The sequence below is a fragment of the Erpetoichthys calabaricus genome, chromosome 1, assembly GCF_900747795.2.
Source record: "Erpetoichthys calabaricus chromosome 1, fErpCal1.3, whole genome shotgun sequence".
NCBI lineage: Eukaryota > Metazoa > Chordata > Cladistia > Polypteriformes > Polypteridae > Erpetoichthys > Erpetoichthys calabaricus.
The window spans coordinates 104,748,863-104,766,703 of NC_041394.2; the positions used below are offsets into that span (position 1 = coordinate 104,748,863).

Sequence of the window (17,841 nt, forward strand, 5' to 3'; positions counted from 1 at the left end):
GTGGTGATTTTTGTAACAGTTACTCACTCACTCTCCGTTTCCCTCTTTACAATAGAGAAACACAGTCTGAATGAAGAAGGTTGATGTCACATCCACTCCATTTCCAGTTCTGCCGTTTCTGGTCACAGGGAATAAAAATTTAGGTTCAGTCTAGCTGGAAAAAGAAAGCTATAACAGATTGTGATGTTCAGGTTGTCTGTAGATGGCATACTCTTTCTGAACCTGGGTAAATAGTCTTTAACTGAAGTGGACTAGGACGAATTAGGACAAATACAACAAGAGTGGCAGAAAATGTGCATTATGTATTTATTATAAAAACACTAAATAAGACAGTATATAAATTAAAGTGCAATGCAGATAAAAAGTCAATAAATAATCATAGACTGAAAACAGTAAATTTGGGAAGTTAACATGCATTAATAAAAAAAATGGGTTACAATTAAACACTAAAACACAGTCAGAAGCTGGCAATTAAAAATTCACAAACCTCAGTACATCCTTCCATAACTTCTTCTCAGCTGCTCCCCCAAAAGACCTGCTCAACTATAAGTGATGTCTTCTGTCCTCACCATAATCCCTCAATGTTTCTGGGGACCACAGGAGCCCTTCTCCCTTCTTCCATTGCCATCCATCAGCATCCACAGGACCTCCATGAGCAATTGGCCATTCCTGCTCCACTCTGCTCCTCAGCAGTACTTCTTCCCTTATCATCATGTCTCTTCTCTGATACATCTTGACCCTGACTTTCACTTTTTACCACCATCTTATTCTTCTTGTATTAACATCCACCCTTATATTTTTCTTTCTCCCTTGAGAATTGTTTAATTCCATCATAAAAAATTAAAGCACCCACAGTGTCTACAACATAAACAGTGTCCAGGACAAATCAATAAATAAATAGTTAATAACATTCAATTAAAACTCAAGAGCACATAAGTCACTTTGCGAGAGATTTAAAATAAAATCAGTATAAAAGCAGTTTAAAACAAAGGATCCCTTAGTCCCATTTGAAAGCGTAGTCAGTACTGCCCAGGAGCGTCCAATAGATTTTGGCCTCTAGTAGGATACTGGGCCCCGTGACCCTGTGTTCGGATTCAGCAGGCTGGAAAATGGATGGATGGATGGATAGGATACTGGGTCAAACCCCCAGGAAACCTGCTTATGGTCACTGCTGTTACCCCATCCCCCAAAACAGCAGCAGCTTCTCTTGATGTCACACACAGTTCCACCTTGACCACTTCCCTCTGAAGTGCTCACTTCTCTTGCCAGTGTGGAAGAATACTTTTGGGGTAAAACAGAATTCATCTTAAAGAAATAGCATAAATCTATACTAATAAAAGGCAAAGCCCTCACTGACTCACTCATCACTAATTCTCCAACTTCCCGTGTAGGTAGAAGGCTGAAATTTGGCAGGCTCATTCCTTACAGCTTACTTACAAAAGTTAAGCAGGTTTCATTTTGAAATTCTACGCGTAACGGTCATAACGGTTGACAACGTCCACCATGTTAAACTTTCGTATTTATGGCCCCATCTTCATGAAATTTGGTAGGCAGCTTCCCTGTGCTAACCGAAACCGATGTACATACTTATTTCTGTGGTATGACGCCACTGTCGGCCGCCATATTGAACTTTCCAATGGTCTTTGTTACTTATGGGCCCATCTTCAAGAAATTTGGTACGCAGGTTCCCAACGCTAACTGAATCCTACTTACGTACATATATACGTCCATAGCCTGTAGCTCGGTCGCCATGTGAGGCGGCATTGGGTCCCCCATCCCCACACCTCCCACGTAGTTGGCTGCCTGCCTATATAAGGCCGTCTGTCGCTCCAGTTTCTTCATTCCCTTTCTTGTTTCGCCACAGTATTCACTGCTGATAACTGCAGCCTTTTTATTTAATCCACGGCTTCTCCGCTGTTTTACTGTTCATTTATTATGATTATAGTTATTGAGTAGGTATTTTAGACTTAGTTTACATTGTTCAGGTACCCATTTACTTTAGCGTTCCAACCGTAACCCCATTAACATGTCTATCGAGGTGATCACCATCGATCAAAGAACTGTCACTTACCGAGTGGTTTCCATGCCCGGAGATGGGGACTGCCTTTTCCATTCTCCGTGTTACATATTGCACGGCCATATCAGGCTCACTCTTGATATCCGGAGGAACATTGTGTCTTATGTATTGAATGACTGGGACAGGTTCAAGGTGTGGACTGATGACGGTACAGGAGATAATTATACTACACAGGAGCACTATAAGAGTGAAATGTTTAAGCTCTTCACCTATGGTTCTGCATGTGAGTTGATGGCTGCCGCTGAATTGTTCGGTTGTCGCTTTCAAGTGTACCAAAATGGCCAAATATTTTATACCTTTGGACAACCGCCAATGCTTCTTAAACATCTTAGATTCACAGGTGACAATTTCAGTAGTGGACACTTCGATGTTTATGAATATTTAAACTCTCAAAAGCTGGATGCAAAGTTATCGATGAAACCCATTTCAATTCAAATGCTTCCAATTTCCAGTAAGGCTCTGCTTCGCAATGACAATTAATAAGTCTCAGGGACAGACCCTACAAAAGGTTGGCATTGATTTGAGGCAAGATTGCTTTTCACATGGCCAACTATACATTGCATGCTCAAGAGTAAGCTCAGCGCACAGCTTGGTCATATTACAACCGGAGGACCGAACTGACAACATGGTAAACAAGGAGATCCTTAACAAATAATTACTGGTATATTTTCCCTCAGTTTAAAAAGGTTTACTTTTCTTCTTAATAAAAATTTTAAAGCAGTACTTCACCGCCGCGAAACGCGGGTATTTTGCTAGTGCTTAATAAATGTCAGAAACCTGTTCAGGCACACCAGGAAACCAGATAAAGGTCAAGTGAACAACAAAATGCACATTTAAATATAAGAATTGGTTTAGGAAAAATACTGAGATGGTCAAATAAAGAATGTACCAGAAGAAAGGTTGATGTAATATACAAAATGTACTGAAGGATGACTAAGAAATCAGCAGATGTCCTATAAATGAGAATGGACAGTTGTTATATGCATAGAAATTTCAAGGGTGATAGCTCATCTCAAAGGGTATAAGAAGAACCAGAATATAATATAACAGACTTTTATTTTATATAAATCATTTGGGTGTAAACCAATGAACCAACCAGAGTAAAATATATGCATTGATTGACACTGTATGTATATTCAACAGTTTATAAAATGAACCTCTATTCTTTGTTTCTCTTACCATTGTGGTCATTCTGACCATGCTGTAACAAACTACTTTTAAAGAATGCTTCCTCTAAGGAATTTTGCTGAGGAATAATTAAAAGATACAATGAACAGCTCTTCTCCTGCCTGATTACTGAATTGTCCTCTTAGCAGATATGTCTTTCTTTAATAAGATGTTAAATTTCTACTACACCAGCCTTACTATGCCTTCACTGTTTCCTGAAATCGCTCATTGGATCGGGATCTCTCCTCCAAGTTGGATCTCTCTATCTCCATCTCTGCTCTGTAGAACACAGAACTCATTCCATCCTGTTCCTGATCTCATCTTGTATGAGCTTATGCTCGTTCCCTTTCTTTTTCCTTTTTCTCTCGTTCACTTCTTTTTTAACTTGAGGTTGCCAGTGCCCTGCCTGATGACCCACAGAATGCCAGTGGAGAACATCTGAGCCTTCATAAAAAGTTTTCTTTTCTCTTTTACATAATTAATCTCATTGGCTTCATTCCTATACAGAGGACTGGGTGGAAGGAGTGTGGCTTTTAGGAGGTGGAGCAGAAGTGATGTTAGAAATCCTCAATGGCTGCTTCCTCCACTCTAAAGGCAAAAGGGGAAAAAAACATTAGTAACTGTAGCACACCATTTTCCATCACCCAAATATTTACCAATGTAGGGCCCTTAAAAGGCTCATGTAGTGCATGTGCATAAAAGCCGTAACTATCAACTCCTTCAGTTGTTATTTTAACATCACCCTAATTTGAACCTCAATTAGCTGTCTATCTTCACTAGTGCAATATTGTTTGAACTCTTCTTTAATGTACCGTGGGAAGACAGAAGGTGCAATAAAATTTCTTCCATTGCTCCATGTATGGTTATCTACCAGATTCACTGCCTGACTATAGTTGGTTAGCTACCGTGTTCTCTATTTAGTCAATCCTGTTATACATGATGGGGCTATCTGGCATTGGTTTCTGACTCCATGTGTAAAAGTTGTTTGCTGGGCTTCTCTTATTTAGGTAAATATATAACAATAAAAAAGGGAAAATATTAAAAATATTGTCAAGGACAGACAGTGTATCTTTTAGTTGTAAGCTTTTATGTCTTATTATATAAAATTATTCTTGAGCATACATTTGTGCATTTTTGTGTATTATTGTTTATTGTGTTTGTGTCTGTCTTGTATAAAATGTATCTCATCTTTGATATTTTGTTAGTCAGTATCTATGTGATTTTACTTTACTGTTACATGCAGTTATATTTTTGTCTTTTATGTATTCATATATTATTCATGGTTTTTTATAATTCTACATTTTCAGATTGTAATTTCTTGCATTTTTTGATTACAAGGTCCTACACTCTTATTGTTTTGTAAGATTATGCACCCATTCATCCATTGTGATCTCTTATACTACACTATGTGCATGCAGACATACCTTGCTTAACTGAAAGAATCCTAACCCAACCTTTGTAACGCAACAGTAAAGCAATGTGTTACTGTATTTTAAAACTAGAAAATATCACTTTTTCCTTACATTGGATGGTGTTGACCTCCTTCAGAATCTGGCAAGGATTCATTAACACTGTTAAAAATACCCTGGTGGGCCTCTGCCTAGTTCAAAATGGAATTTGGGTTTATATTGCTGTCTGAACTGGGTGGGGTAGTGTGTTAAGTGTTGATTATGTTTTAACATATGTTAATTTTATTAAATGTTTATCTTTGTACTTTTGATTGAATGTTGTTTTGCTTGTTCTGGTGTAATTTTAAGTGGGTAGCGCTGCTGCCACGCAGTTAGGAGACCTGGGTTTGCTTCCCGGGTCCTCCCTGTGTGGAGTTTGCATGTTCTCCCAGTGTCTGCGTGGGTTTCCCCTGGGTACTCTGGCTTCCTCCCACAGTCCAAAGACATGCAGGTTACAGTAGGTGCATTGGCGATTCTAAATTGTCCCTAGTGTGTGCTTGGTTTGTGTGTGCGCGCCCTGCGGTGGGCTAGTGCCCTGTCTGGGGTTTGTTTCCTGCCTTGTGCCCTGTTTTAGCTGGGATTGGCTCCAGCAAACCCCCGTGACCCTGTAGTTAGGATATAGTGGGTTGGATAATGGATGGATGGATGGTGCTTTGGATTACAAGCACATATCCGGAACAAATTATGCTCACAAATCAAGGCACCACTGTATAGTCACAAACTAAGTGTCTGCTCATTAGATTCTGAGATAGTACAGGTATCACTGAACAAAAAAATATAAGTTTCACTTGGCAACCATGTATACTCCTTTTCCTCTTGTTACACCTGAACTAGTGCCACACACAGGGCTCAGTGTCAAAAGTTCAAGTGAAGGGTTATCTGAGGTGATCCTGTCCCAATCGCCTCATGTTATAATTGTAGACATTAGGTGAATTGTGCAGTTTTGATTTTATACTGTTTGGTGCAGAAATGTCTCACTTACATTGTGCAACTGATATCTGTAGCACAAGCATGATCTTAACTAAATACAAAACATTTATGAAGTTTCTGTACAGGTCAAGATGACCTCATACAAACTACTGCTATATGGTATGTCTGCAAACTGTCCTTTGATGAGCAATCTGAGTGACAACCTCTACATCACAATAGTTAAATGAAAATACATGTTCTCCTATCTCTCCTCTTAGGAAAGCACCTTTTCCACTTTTGACCCAAAGCACAGATTTTATCTTACCAGCAGTTATGCTGGTCTGCATTATTAAATGTATATTTTATTGTTTATAGTATTTCCTGAGAAAGGCCATGTTTAATCTTAGCTAATCCTAAAAGAATGTTCACAGGTACAGCAGAAGAAATATGTTTGCAGTATGCACATTATTTCTTTTAGATGCACCGGTTCCACAGTCTATAATGACTGAAATGTAGTTTTTCTTTGAAGTCTCACTCAGTGTTTGTGATTAAATTTTACCTGCAAATTACCCAATAAATTTAGCACATTTTCATATGTCTTCTATGTCTTCATATGTTTTTTCTGTCCTCCCTGGCCATCGGACCTTACTTTTATTCTATGTTAATTAGTGTTCCCTTATTTAAATTCTTATTTAATCTTTTTTTCTCTTTCTTCATCATGTAAAGCACCTTGAATTACATTATTTGTATGAAAATGTGCTATATAAATAAATAAATGTTGTTGTTGTTCTATACATACCATTCTTTTCATCAGCAGGGTTTGTGATGTATATTTTGTGAACAGTACTTCCTTGCGTGAGATTGGTACATTACATTTTACTTTCTGTTCTTTAATAAAGTCCTTCTCAACAGTTTTTGTACAGGCACTGGACATGGACCAAGGTCTCCTTTGGGGCACACTTCCCATTTGCAAAATCAGGAGCATTTTTATGCTTTAGGCTTTGTCTCTGTGTCTGTGTGTGTGTATGTTTTTAAAACCTTTTCTTTGTTCAACAGATGTATCCTCTTAAAAAGTTAAGTTCACCCTACAACTACATGACCTGCTTTACTAAAAAAAGTCACATTACATCAATGGTTTAACTTTGTCATACCCAAGTCAAGGACATTCTTGAAGACATGAACTTCTAATATGTCGCTAAAGTCTGTTGAATTAATTGATTGATTTAGATAGTCTTTCATATGCACTGTTGTCAATATTTACTTTAAACTCACTATGTGATTTCTTATGATAAATTATAATAGTGAAAGAGCCACCGGAGATGCACCAAACACTTAAAAAAAATTCTGCAATTTTATGTTTGTGCTATTATTAAAAATTAGCTAGCACATGAAAGTATTACAGAAGCCTATATTATATGAAGAGTAATCTCTATGCTTACTTATTTTTCACCAATAGACACTTTTGCATTCTGTGATAAAGGGGCATAACATAGAAAAATGAGGCTTCGATGAATCACACTGCTTCTGCTACTACCAAGTGACTCTATGGGTCAGCTGCAGTGTGCTAACAGATCACATGCTGATAAGGTCAGAACCAGTGTTGTTTATTACTATGTGTCTCAGAGCTGCAGACTATCAACCAACCAAGACTAAGACTATAAGTGCAGTTGCAGTGTGCTTCTTGGAGTCAGAGAACGAGAACAAAGTTGCATGCTAACTTAACTCACCTCATGAGCAAGTGTAACAGACTTGGTACAGTTGGTTATGTTACAAAATGAATTCTGCAAGCATCAGACACAGTGTTATTGACATGAAAAAGCACAAATATGTCATTAAAATATAGAAACCATATTTTAGATTTATATTTGCATTGAAGTACAGAACAATACTAAATAATATATATTTACTTCAAAAGAGACAACTGAGACATTGACATATAGAAAAATGCAGCTAAACATCCATTTAACCATTATCTTTTGATAAAAAAGACTCAAAGTTGATGACCATAAGAAATTGGAAAGTACACAATGAAGGATATTTTTGGGAGAGTTTCTTTCGTATTGTAAACCTTTGGAGTGTCATGGAGATATCTTTGTGGGTGCCCTCTAGATCTGATATGACACCTCTCATAATATGTATCATATAGAGATTGTGCTCTACTGTGTGCTGCGATGAGTCATTCTTTACGAATACTGTCCCACCTATGGCAAGGTATTTTATATGTTTTAGTGACTGTTGGATTAATTTTGTTATTAGGAAAATCTGGGTGCAAAATGAATGACAAGTACCAACTTTTAAGTATTATCTACACAATTGAGAAATGAATTACAGCAAGACCAGATTAGCACTCCCACTAACCCCAGGGTGTCAAACACATATATTTAAACTCTATTAAAATCACATATAAACACAACACAAGCTGGGGGGTGGACCCCTTCAACAATCAGAGCATGCGGTCACTCATAAATTACATTGTTTTGGGGGCAATATAATGTATGTGTAATTGTAAAGAGCACAAGGTAAAATCACAAAGAGAAAATTACAGGCATTATTTTTTCTTGCATATGCCAAGGCTCCTTGGAGAGCAGATCCCCATGTTTAGTACCTCCAAGGTCACTCTGATGGAAGATCCGCCAATGAGTTACGGAGAGACAATTAAGCTTCAGATATTATGCTATTTACCTTTAACTTTTGCTGCCATTTCTTTCCTTATAGAGATTTCTGTGCCTTTCATACACGAAAACAATTACAACAGCTGATCTACTGTCACTTAATGATTTCATCTTTTTTTAATAAGTTTACAAGAGGATGCATTTTTTTCCATGAGCTCTAACCCTTCAAGCATCCTTAATGGAGAGAGGACGAGACATCAAGTGTGCTACCATTGAGTGTCAATCAGATGACTAGCTGAGCAATAGGCTTCAGGATGCAGAGATACATGCTTGGAGCTAACTTAGGAAAACAGATTTAGCTGTGGATTAATTAAACTTGGTACTGACCTTGTTCTGCTGTTTATTGAGACAGCACTGAAGGAGATTGCCTCCTTGTACTATTCTATGTAATCTGGTCTTGATCTGCTGCTAGTATAGTACTTACTCAGGTGCACTTCAACTGACTGTATACATACATATACCAGCTTCATATTTAACATATATGCGGCAGTATGACTTTGCAGTAAAATATTTCCTTTACATTACATTTCAACTTAAATCTTCCAAATTATGCTTTAATATATAAATGCCAAAAAAAACTCTTCATGACTGACATCACTGTATTCACTTTGTAGTTGGTTTTCAGTGTGCAGTGGTGTATCAGTTCTTGTGCACATCTGTTAGTCTCAGTCACAATTATATGTAACATGTCAGTTATGAACAGATAAATACTGTAAGAGATCTTTAAAACCCAATATACCTGCTTTGCTCACTGGAGATTCAATGAACAGCAGCAGCACTTCTCACTACGTAGATTCAAAAGTAGTATCATCGAATTCAGTTTACTTAAAATTTATTTAACAATAAATAAAATTTATCACCTTTACCTATTTTGCTGTCACTATCTAAAGAACTGTTACTCCAATCATACTATAAATCACTTTATATCTGCCATTTTTCCTCTTTGAGAGGCAGATTCTGTTCAAATAGCCACATACCAACCGATCTACCAAGAAAGTACTTGCTGTTAACACCATGACAAGTAAACTTGTGTGTTTGGTGCCTACATATAACTGATAACTTAGATAGATAGATAGATAGATAGATAGATAGATAGATAGATAGATAGATAGATAGATAGATAGATAGATAGATAGATAGATAGATAGATAGATAGATAGATAGATAGATAGATAGATAGATAGATAGATACTTTATTAATCCCAATGGGAAATTAAATCTTAAATCTTAAATCTTAAATTAAAACTTAAATCTGAGCAAGAGAACAGTAGTGATTGATGATGGTGGTAATGTGGTTAAAACTGCACTGAAATAACCAAAGATAAATAAAAAAGTTATTATATCAGTCACTAATAGCAACAAAATTTTAAATTATTACAAATTATAATTATTTGTTACATTTGTGACTATTTTAGTCACAGTCTGGAGCCCTGTGTAAGCTATATAATGAGCTCTAAAAAATACTGGTCACTGTGCAATGTTGAAAATAAAACCCAGTTATTCAAAAAATCTATTTAAGGCCTGTCTGGAGTTTTTAAGAAAGCCTAATGATGAACCATTCTGCATTTGGTTCCTGACATCTGACTTTAAAAAGGAGTTACATTGAGAACACTTAGCCAGTGAAAAAGTTAAAGCAATGTCCATGTACGTGAACATTTGCCCTGGGTTCCGTCAAATGGCAGAGCAGATGCTTTTCATATTGTCCTGCTCTTGGAAACCACAACCTTTCAGTCTAACCAGCACTTTTGGACAACTTTTTGTAATGCAGTAGAAATAAGAGACAGAAAATTTTGAGCCCTGAGAAAAAGTTATTTGATAAATCTCTAATAACAGGGAGTGGCAAAAACTTGTAACAAGCCAACTAAAAAGCTGCCGTTATAAACAAGGTGAATATGGGCTGTTTGTGGAAAAAGACATTCCATATCATGATGTTATATAAAAGAACACAACCAGCACACCAGTATTTACTACTGATTTTGTGTGGAATTAATAGCAATAATTATCACAGACTATATTTTATTTCTGTAAGGTATAGTAAACTGCAGCCTGCCTAGCATTAACACAGCACATTGCTTACACAGCAAAATCTTCAGTGTTGTTTAGTGTTGCTTTTTCAGTGTTAATTTTTTCTGAGTTAACAAGTGTTGATTCTGGTGTTGATTTGAGGACATCAACACTTGGAAGTGTTACAGAGTGTATGTTATTTTGGGGAGTAGGTATACGAGGGGGACCCAAAAATAACCGGAAATATTTTTAAAACGTGTTTAATTTAATTTTCTGTACAAACTACAATTAGTCTCCTTCAAAGTACTCTCCATTGGCGGAAATACACTTATCTAACCGTTTGTTCCATTGTTCGAAACATTTTTTAAATTTGTCTGAAGTAATGCCCATTAATGCTCTGGTCGTTTCTTGTTTTACCTCTTCGACGTCAGCAAAACGCCTTCCTTTCAAGTCTTTTTTCATCCGAGGGAACAAAAAGAAATCACATGGAGCTAAATCCGGTGAGTAGGGTGGGTGGTTCAGGGTTGTCATACCGTTTCTTGCCAAAAATTGGCGAATGCTGAGAGCAGTGTGAGATGGAGCATTGTCATGATGAAAGAACCAATCGCCCGACTCCCACAAATCAGGGCGTTTCCTTCTCACACTGTTGCGCAACCTACTTTTACAAAAAAATTCACTGAACACAAGCACAACCTTCCAGACTGATGGCACTTGGCAGACTGACTTGTGAGGAGTGTAACTAGATCGCCCTAGCGGCCCAACCACGTACTACAAGTACTAACCTAACAACAACAAACTTCCGGTTATTTTTGGGTCCCCCCTCGTATATACATTGTTGGAACAGCACTTCCTTTTTCTTTAATGATGGCCATTACTGAATGCACTGAGAGAAGGTTGATAAATTAAGGTGAGAATAATACTTATTTTTTAACAAATTAACAACTAAAAAATGATTGAATGTCAATCAATACATTTTTATAATAGCAAGTATATTGCCATTTTATGCTTATAAGTGACATTTATAATGTTAGCGTTTCATGCCAATATTAACAAGTTAGATCCCTTGAAAAATCGAAATAGACTATTTGTTATTTTAGCAAATTAATGATTCGAGTAGATTATGGAGGGATATTTCGGTCCAAATACCTCTTAAACTCAAAGCGACAAAGGTAAAAAAAAATGTTTTATAAAACACCTTTCACCATATCAAACAGATGAACTACGACACACACCGACAAAAACAACCTTGTTTGAAAGCCAATGGGCGTCTACTACACACTCATAGTGAGTTTGAGCGTGATTTTCATGTGTTGTTGCATATAACTTCGGAAAGCAATAGCAAATATAGACATGTTATATATTAAAATTGACAGCAGCCTCTGGTAAATAAAATGATCCCAAGCTCGTCACACCGGGATGAAGTGTTAGTGAGGTATTCAATGTTAAAGAGCAGGTGGGTACGGTAACAGTGATCTGACGGCTCTGGCTAAGTGGGTCGTGCCATTGCAATCTTCACGCAATTTTAAAGCTGGGACTGAGATGTTTCCAATGATATATAACATGCCCATGTCTGAAAAAAGGATAGTGCCAAAGATGAGAAAAATAAATGCAAATGTGAGTGTTTTTGTATGTGTGTATATATGTGTATATATATATATATATATATATATATATATATATATATATATATATATATATGAAATTATTTATATGTTGTAAATATTTTATATTATATTATATAAATTTTATATTATGGAGCCATTGTGCCAAATGCTGTAACTATTTATTTTTTTGTGTTATCAACATGAAACTTTTCACAGGTAGAGTCGACATGTCTGGGAACACCTCAGAGGTAAAAAAAAAAACCAACTGACCTGGCATTCTTGACCTTGAAATATATTGTATTTTATAAAAAAAATATGGAAAAATCACATTGGTTTTTGAGTAAAGGAATGTTTAAATTAGACACAAACATAATATCTAGCACATTTGATAAGTTATATGTCAAGTTTTAGTGAAAAAATGACCGTCCTTCCTTTATTTATTGGATAATAAGGGTTTATTATAGTGTTTTAGTGGAAATTGCTGAAAAATGCCCTCAGATGACAAGGGGTTAAATAAATAACTATAGAGATTAATAAATATATGAATAAATAAATAACATATTCTTAGTTAAAATTAATCAATTATACTTACATTTCATGTCATTTTTATCCCCAAATAACAACTTATACTTAATTATTCATAGATGTATTTATTTAAACATTTATTTATGTAATTTTGACAAAAATATCCATCCATAATAGATATATTTATGTTCTTAAATATTGTATGTAGCAACAACAAAGTTGCCTTAGCCAATATTAATCTGTTCTAACAGATTGTTAAATAGCTGCTCTCTCTAAGCTAACATCGAAGTTCTTTTATTAGGGATCATTTTGCTGGTGTAGGTGAATTACCTTCAAGTGAAGAAATATATCAAATTGCAAAATGGATTCAAATTTGAGGAGTTTCTAAACGAAGGTAAATTTGAATTTAATTAAACGTTAGCTAATGTTACTTCTGATTTGAAAAATTAATTTTATAATATTTATTATCAAATTTCTCCTGTTTTAGTCAGTCATTATCAGTGAAAACAAAATTGGGTTTACAGCAAACAATGCACTTCAAGTCTTTGATGAGACAGATACTAATGTGGAAGAAGATATTTTTCAAGAGTTGATTCAAAGCCAACCCACAGGTATGCTTCACAGTAAAATGTCCTCCACAAGAAATTTTGCTGACCTGGATGTTTCTGATGGCATTTTATTTCTTTCAGAAATGTTCAAATGTCTTCATAAAATATTTGAAAATTAATCAATATTCTTCTTCCCTTTTTGAAAAAAGAATTTTCACCCACGAATACCTCAACACCAAGTACATGCACTGATATGTTTTCAAACTCAAGTGATGTAGAAGGGTTGGAGAGAACACAGCCAAACCTGTCTGCAAGTTCAAACTGACAGTTGCAAGTTCAAAATGACAGCTGCAGAAAAGGCAAAACAGGTAAATGTGGCTATATCTGCCTTCATGGATAACTTTTGTGTGTGATGTCATCATATAGCTCCTTCATATATTTTTTATGTTTAATAACTAGATTGTTCAAAACGCCCTGAAAGAAAAACCTGATGGTGTGGATGTTCTCGAAGAATATGAGTTCATTAAAACACAGAAGCACAGCACAAAACGGCAGCTTGTTAACATTCTTGTTAGCCATATGACAGTGGTTCATGGGTTAGATACTAGAGCATTGATAAATGCACACAATCTCAAGCTTACGTTGGGTCTATTCATATAGATATGGAGGTTTAAGTTTTGGATAAATGACTTAGTTCTGCTTAATCTTATAAAATTTTCAGGAGGATCCTCACCCGTAAACTGAGAGAGACATATGCCTTGGGCATTGTTTCTCTTTACACTGCTCTAAGAGACCCATTTTCATCAAAGGGCTGTGTAAGCACACTTCTTTCACTTTCATGTACTTTTATGTAGTTGAATACTGCAATGAATTGTTTAAAATAAATACATGAATTTTATTTATTAATATTTTTGTTTTGCAAGTATTTGACAATTTTTATTTGGTATGATTAATTGAAGCATTTATATAGTTGTAATTTACTGTTGAGATTTAATAAGTGTATATTATTGCTTCCTTGTTTGTCCTTTCATTTTAGGAACATTTTTATGATCCAGAGAAGGGAACAGGATTCATTGCATGGCGGCTTAAAACTTTGTCAAGGAAGAATCCAATATGTGTTTGCTTGATGTCTCGTGAGACTGGTGGACCAAGTCGTTTAAGAAGAACAGAGGTCACTGAACGACTTGATGGAGATGCATGCAGAGAAGCCATTTCATGCCTTCTTCACACATCTGATGAAACTGAAGTTAGGCAAAAGATAAAGTAAACCTTTAAGCATCAGCAAGAACTCGTTCACAAACCAGAAAGCTCAAATGACATCTTAAAAATCTTTCCAAAATTTTTAGATGTTAAGGGTTTGATAAGTACAAGCATTCCCTTATATTTATTTCTAGGTTTAAGGAACTCCATGTGATTCAGACATGATGGATTTGTGTTGTTTTGCTGTGTGCAATTTCATTAAGGGAATCAAGACTTTATTTTGCTATTCAATACTGAAACAACCGCAAATTTGCTTGAGCAGTGGGAGACAGCATTCAAGCAGAAAGTCATCAAAGAAGCAGTCTCTCACTTTGACAGCAGAACTTCAAAGTTGTATCAGTGCATCAGAGAAACAACAGTCTGAAAATGGTAAGTAGAATTTTGAAATTTTAAATGGCAGGCAAGACTATCTGTTCTATACTGTATACTAATTAATATTTCTGAGCATTGACCCCTTTTCTTTTTCCATCAGACTGGGACAGTGACATTTCCCCTTTCTTGCTGCTGTTGTATTTGCTACCACCTTCAGCAGGAAGAAAGAAGGCTAAAATCAGTCCAATTGATGCTGACAGGCTTGTACATTTTCATAAGGTAAATTTACTAATGCAAGATCAATGTCTTTGCAATGTGTTGTACAGTCATGGATGAATTTTTTTTGGTTGATTGGTACTGAAGGGACTTGTTCTGTTGCTTTTCACCCAAGACCAATATGTAATCTTATTTTTTTAGTCTTATTTATGACATGTAAATTTAATATCAATTTTAACCATATCACAGTGGTCTGTACTTGTCTTTGTTTTCCAACATATTTGAACAATGACGTGAATTACAAACAGTTGTAACTTGTAATTGCTGACAACCTCAAAACTTACTGTTAAATTTTAGCTGTAGCACTTTTCTTATTTTCAACCTTATCACTCTTTAATTTAAAATGTGTATTCATTGTTTGAAGTGTTTAAATGTATTAAATAATTCTGTTCTGTTTTGAAAGTGCCGTGTATTTATCAAATGCAAATTTAACTTGTCATTCTTTTATAGTCCTGTCCATATAAAAGAATATCAAAGCAAGACAGAAGGTCACCAACCATATCTACATGCAGTAGGACGAACCAAGAAGAGGATCGACAATTTTGATGTGTTTGTTGACAAGCAGCTCATCCTTTGTGCAGGAACCATCTCCCTAACTGCCATAGATGAACTTTTCAGACTTCATTACATCTTTAACATCACCTATGAAGAATCTCTGGCAAATGTCTAGAGCCATTTATTTAATGTTATCCTTTTTAAATGGTCACCACTAGCACTTTATAATTTATTTTTGACACAATTGCCATGCATATAGTGCTGTGTATGTTGATAAGCTCAGTGTTACAGATCAGTATTTGCACAAGAGGATTAATAGCAGTTGTAATCTATATGTACATGTACAACTATGTAAATCTATGTAAATTAACCCTTGTGTCCTCTATAAATTGTCATCGAGACTGGGCTGTTTTTATTTTTTTAAATGCTCTTGGTTTGGAAACCTGCTTTTTTGTTTTATCGATTTTTAAATATTTTGTACTGTTTCTTTTTCCTTATTTCTTTCTTCTCACATACTTGTGCTTAGGTCCAAACAGGAGAAAAGATCACTTGGGCCAGTGAAGGGAAAGTGGCAGGGACTTGTGCCACTGTATCCGCCCCTTAGTGCATGTCCCTCGTTCACAACACATTTAAGGTATACTGTTTAGTCTTTTATTCCTTTCAGTGTAAAGAAGGTGGATGTAGCCAAGGACTTCTTTAATAAAATAAAAATACCACAAAGCTCAATAATCTCAGTGAAATTCAAGATGCCATAAACTAATGGCAAAGCAGGAACATTACTGGCCCACTTAGCCATCCAGTGAAATTTTATAAAGAGATTTCATCTCAGTAACAATGTTCCCATCCTTTTCTACCATCAAAATTCAGAAAACTTTTCCATGACTTTTCCATAGCTTCTAAACACTTCTGCAACTTACTTGCTACAATAATAATCCAGATGTAACAGGTATGTGGGATTTATAACAGTGTCAGTTAACTAATAATATCTTTAGGCTTCTGCTTTACAAATTTTCCTGTGGCTCAACTATTGCACACTTGAATCCACTACAGGAATAATGATTTGATTATTAGTTATTTCCATCCATCCATCCATTTTCCAACCCGCTGAATCCGAACACAGGGTCACGGGGGTCTGCTGGAGCCAATCCCAGCCAACACAGGGCACAAGGCAGGAACCAATCCTGGGCAGGGTGCCAACCCACCGCAGTATTAGTTATTTCAGGTATGCAAAATACTGACTACAGCCATGAACTATAAATTGTACAAAGACTTGAACAATGTTAAGTCAAACATATGATTTATTAAACTTTGAAAAAAACAAAAACCAAATCAGTAAATAAAATGGTCTATAGTTCCCACAGATTTTGCAGAGTTAAAACTTTTATTAGAAATACACTTTTGCATGGCATTACTCTTTAATCTCAATAATATCTTCATTCTTAGAAAATTGGCAACATTTCTTAATGGTTAGCCAAAACAGGTAGGTCAACTGTTATATAACTTTTCTCGTTCATGAAATGCTTCATAAACACAAGCTATTTTTACATATTACATATATTACATTATAACATCCTGAAAAACTGAATATGGTAAGTGAAATATTAATACTGAGAGGTGTTAATTGTGAATCAGATCAGCGTCTATGGTTACTGCTTTATTTAATTTAATTTCTGCACAATTTGCTTGTTAATGTGCATCAGATATACATGTTTTTCTTCTATGGTGCATCTGGCTATATAAAGAATGATATGATCCTCATGGACTACATGATTTATGTCGCCATGTGCACGTTATGTAAATATTAGATGACATTTTTTGTTTAGTAACTAAAAAAGAAATACTGCTTAAAATCAGTATTAGAATTAAAATTCAAATATTATAAAATGGTTCTCAGCAAATAGCAATATTATTCAGAGCATAATTATCTTTCACATATGGCCATATTTTCTAACCTGTAGTATTGACAAAATTTCAGCATAAATGGGTTCCAATCTGTGATTTTAACAAAGTCCTCTTTGCGTGGAAGACTATATTTGAATATCCAGTAGAGGCTGGAAATGGTATGTTCCAATTCCCATCTGTTCAATCTATATTTACTTATCATGAAAAACATCACAGATAATATGATCCTATGTTGATCAATGTTTTGTTAAAATTATGCAAAAGCTCTATCGGTAACAAGTCAAACTCTCTCCAGTTAATAAACTCTGTGCCTACATACTTAGTTTTCACTTCCCCATCATTCCAATTCCTCACTTGTATATCTGTTTTTTTGAGCTTATTGATTAAGTGTCTAATTAAAATGAAAGGCCTTCTCAGTTTGTTGATAAAATATGCATATTTTGTTTCACAACATGAAAATTTAGGTAGGATTTCACTGTGAGTGAACATTGTTATCAATAGTTGTCCAAAACTGCTGCATGATTGATTCGCACTATTCTTGACAAATTACTTTCAGCACCTACAAATCTTCAGTAGACATACATCCATGTTGGACATATACTGTATTTCTTTGTTTGCTTAGCTACCTCATCACATAAGGGA

At 35.5% G+C, this 17,841-nt stretch overlaps 1 protein-coding gene across 1 annotated transcript in view; it reads left to right on the forward strand.

Annotated features, from left to right (window-relative positions):
- Positions 1-15,472, forward strand: part of LOC114647571 (uncharacterized) — a 37,288-nt gene extending 21,816 nt beyond the window's left edge. The window contains 10 exon segments of the mRNA XM_051923214.1: positions 12,894-13,017; positions 13,152-13,268; positions 13,303-13,322; positions 13,414-13,550; positions 13,676-13,767; positions 14,418-14,514; positions 14,516-14,583; positions 14,747-14,805; positions 15,253-15,257; positions 15,259-15,472. Of these exon segments, the coding sequence (XP_051779174.1) occupies positions 12,894-13,017; positions 13,152-13,268; positions 13,303-13,322; positions 13,414-13,550; positions 13,676-13,767; positions 14,418-14,514; positions 14,516-14,583; positions 14,747-14,805; positions 15,253-15,257; positions 15,259-15,472 (933 nt within the window).
- The last annotated feature ends 2,369 nt before the right edge of the window (positions 15,473-17,841 follow it).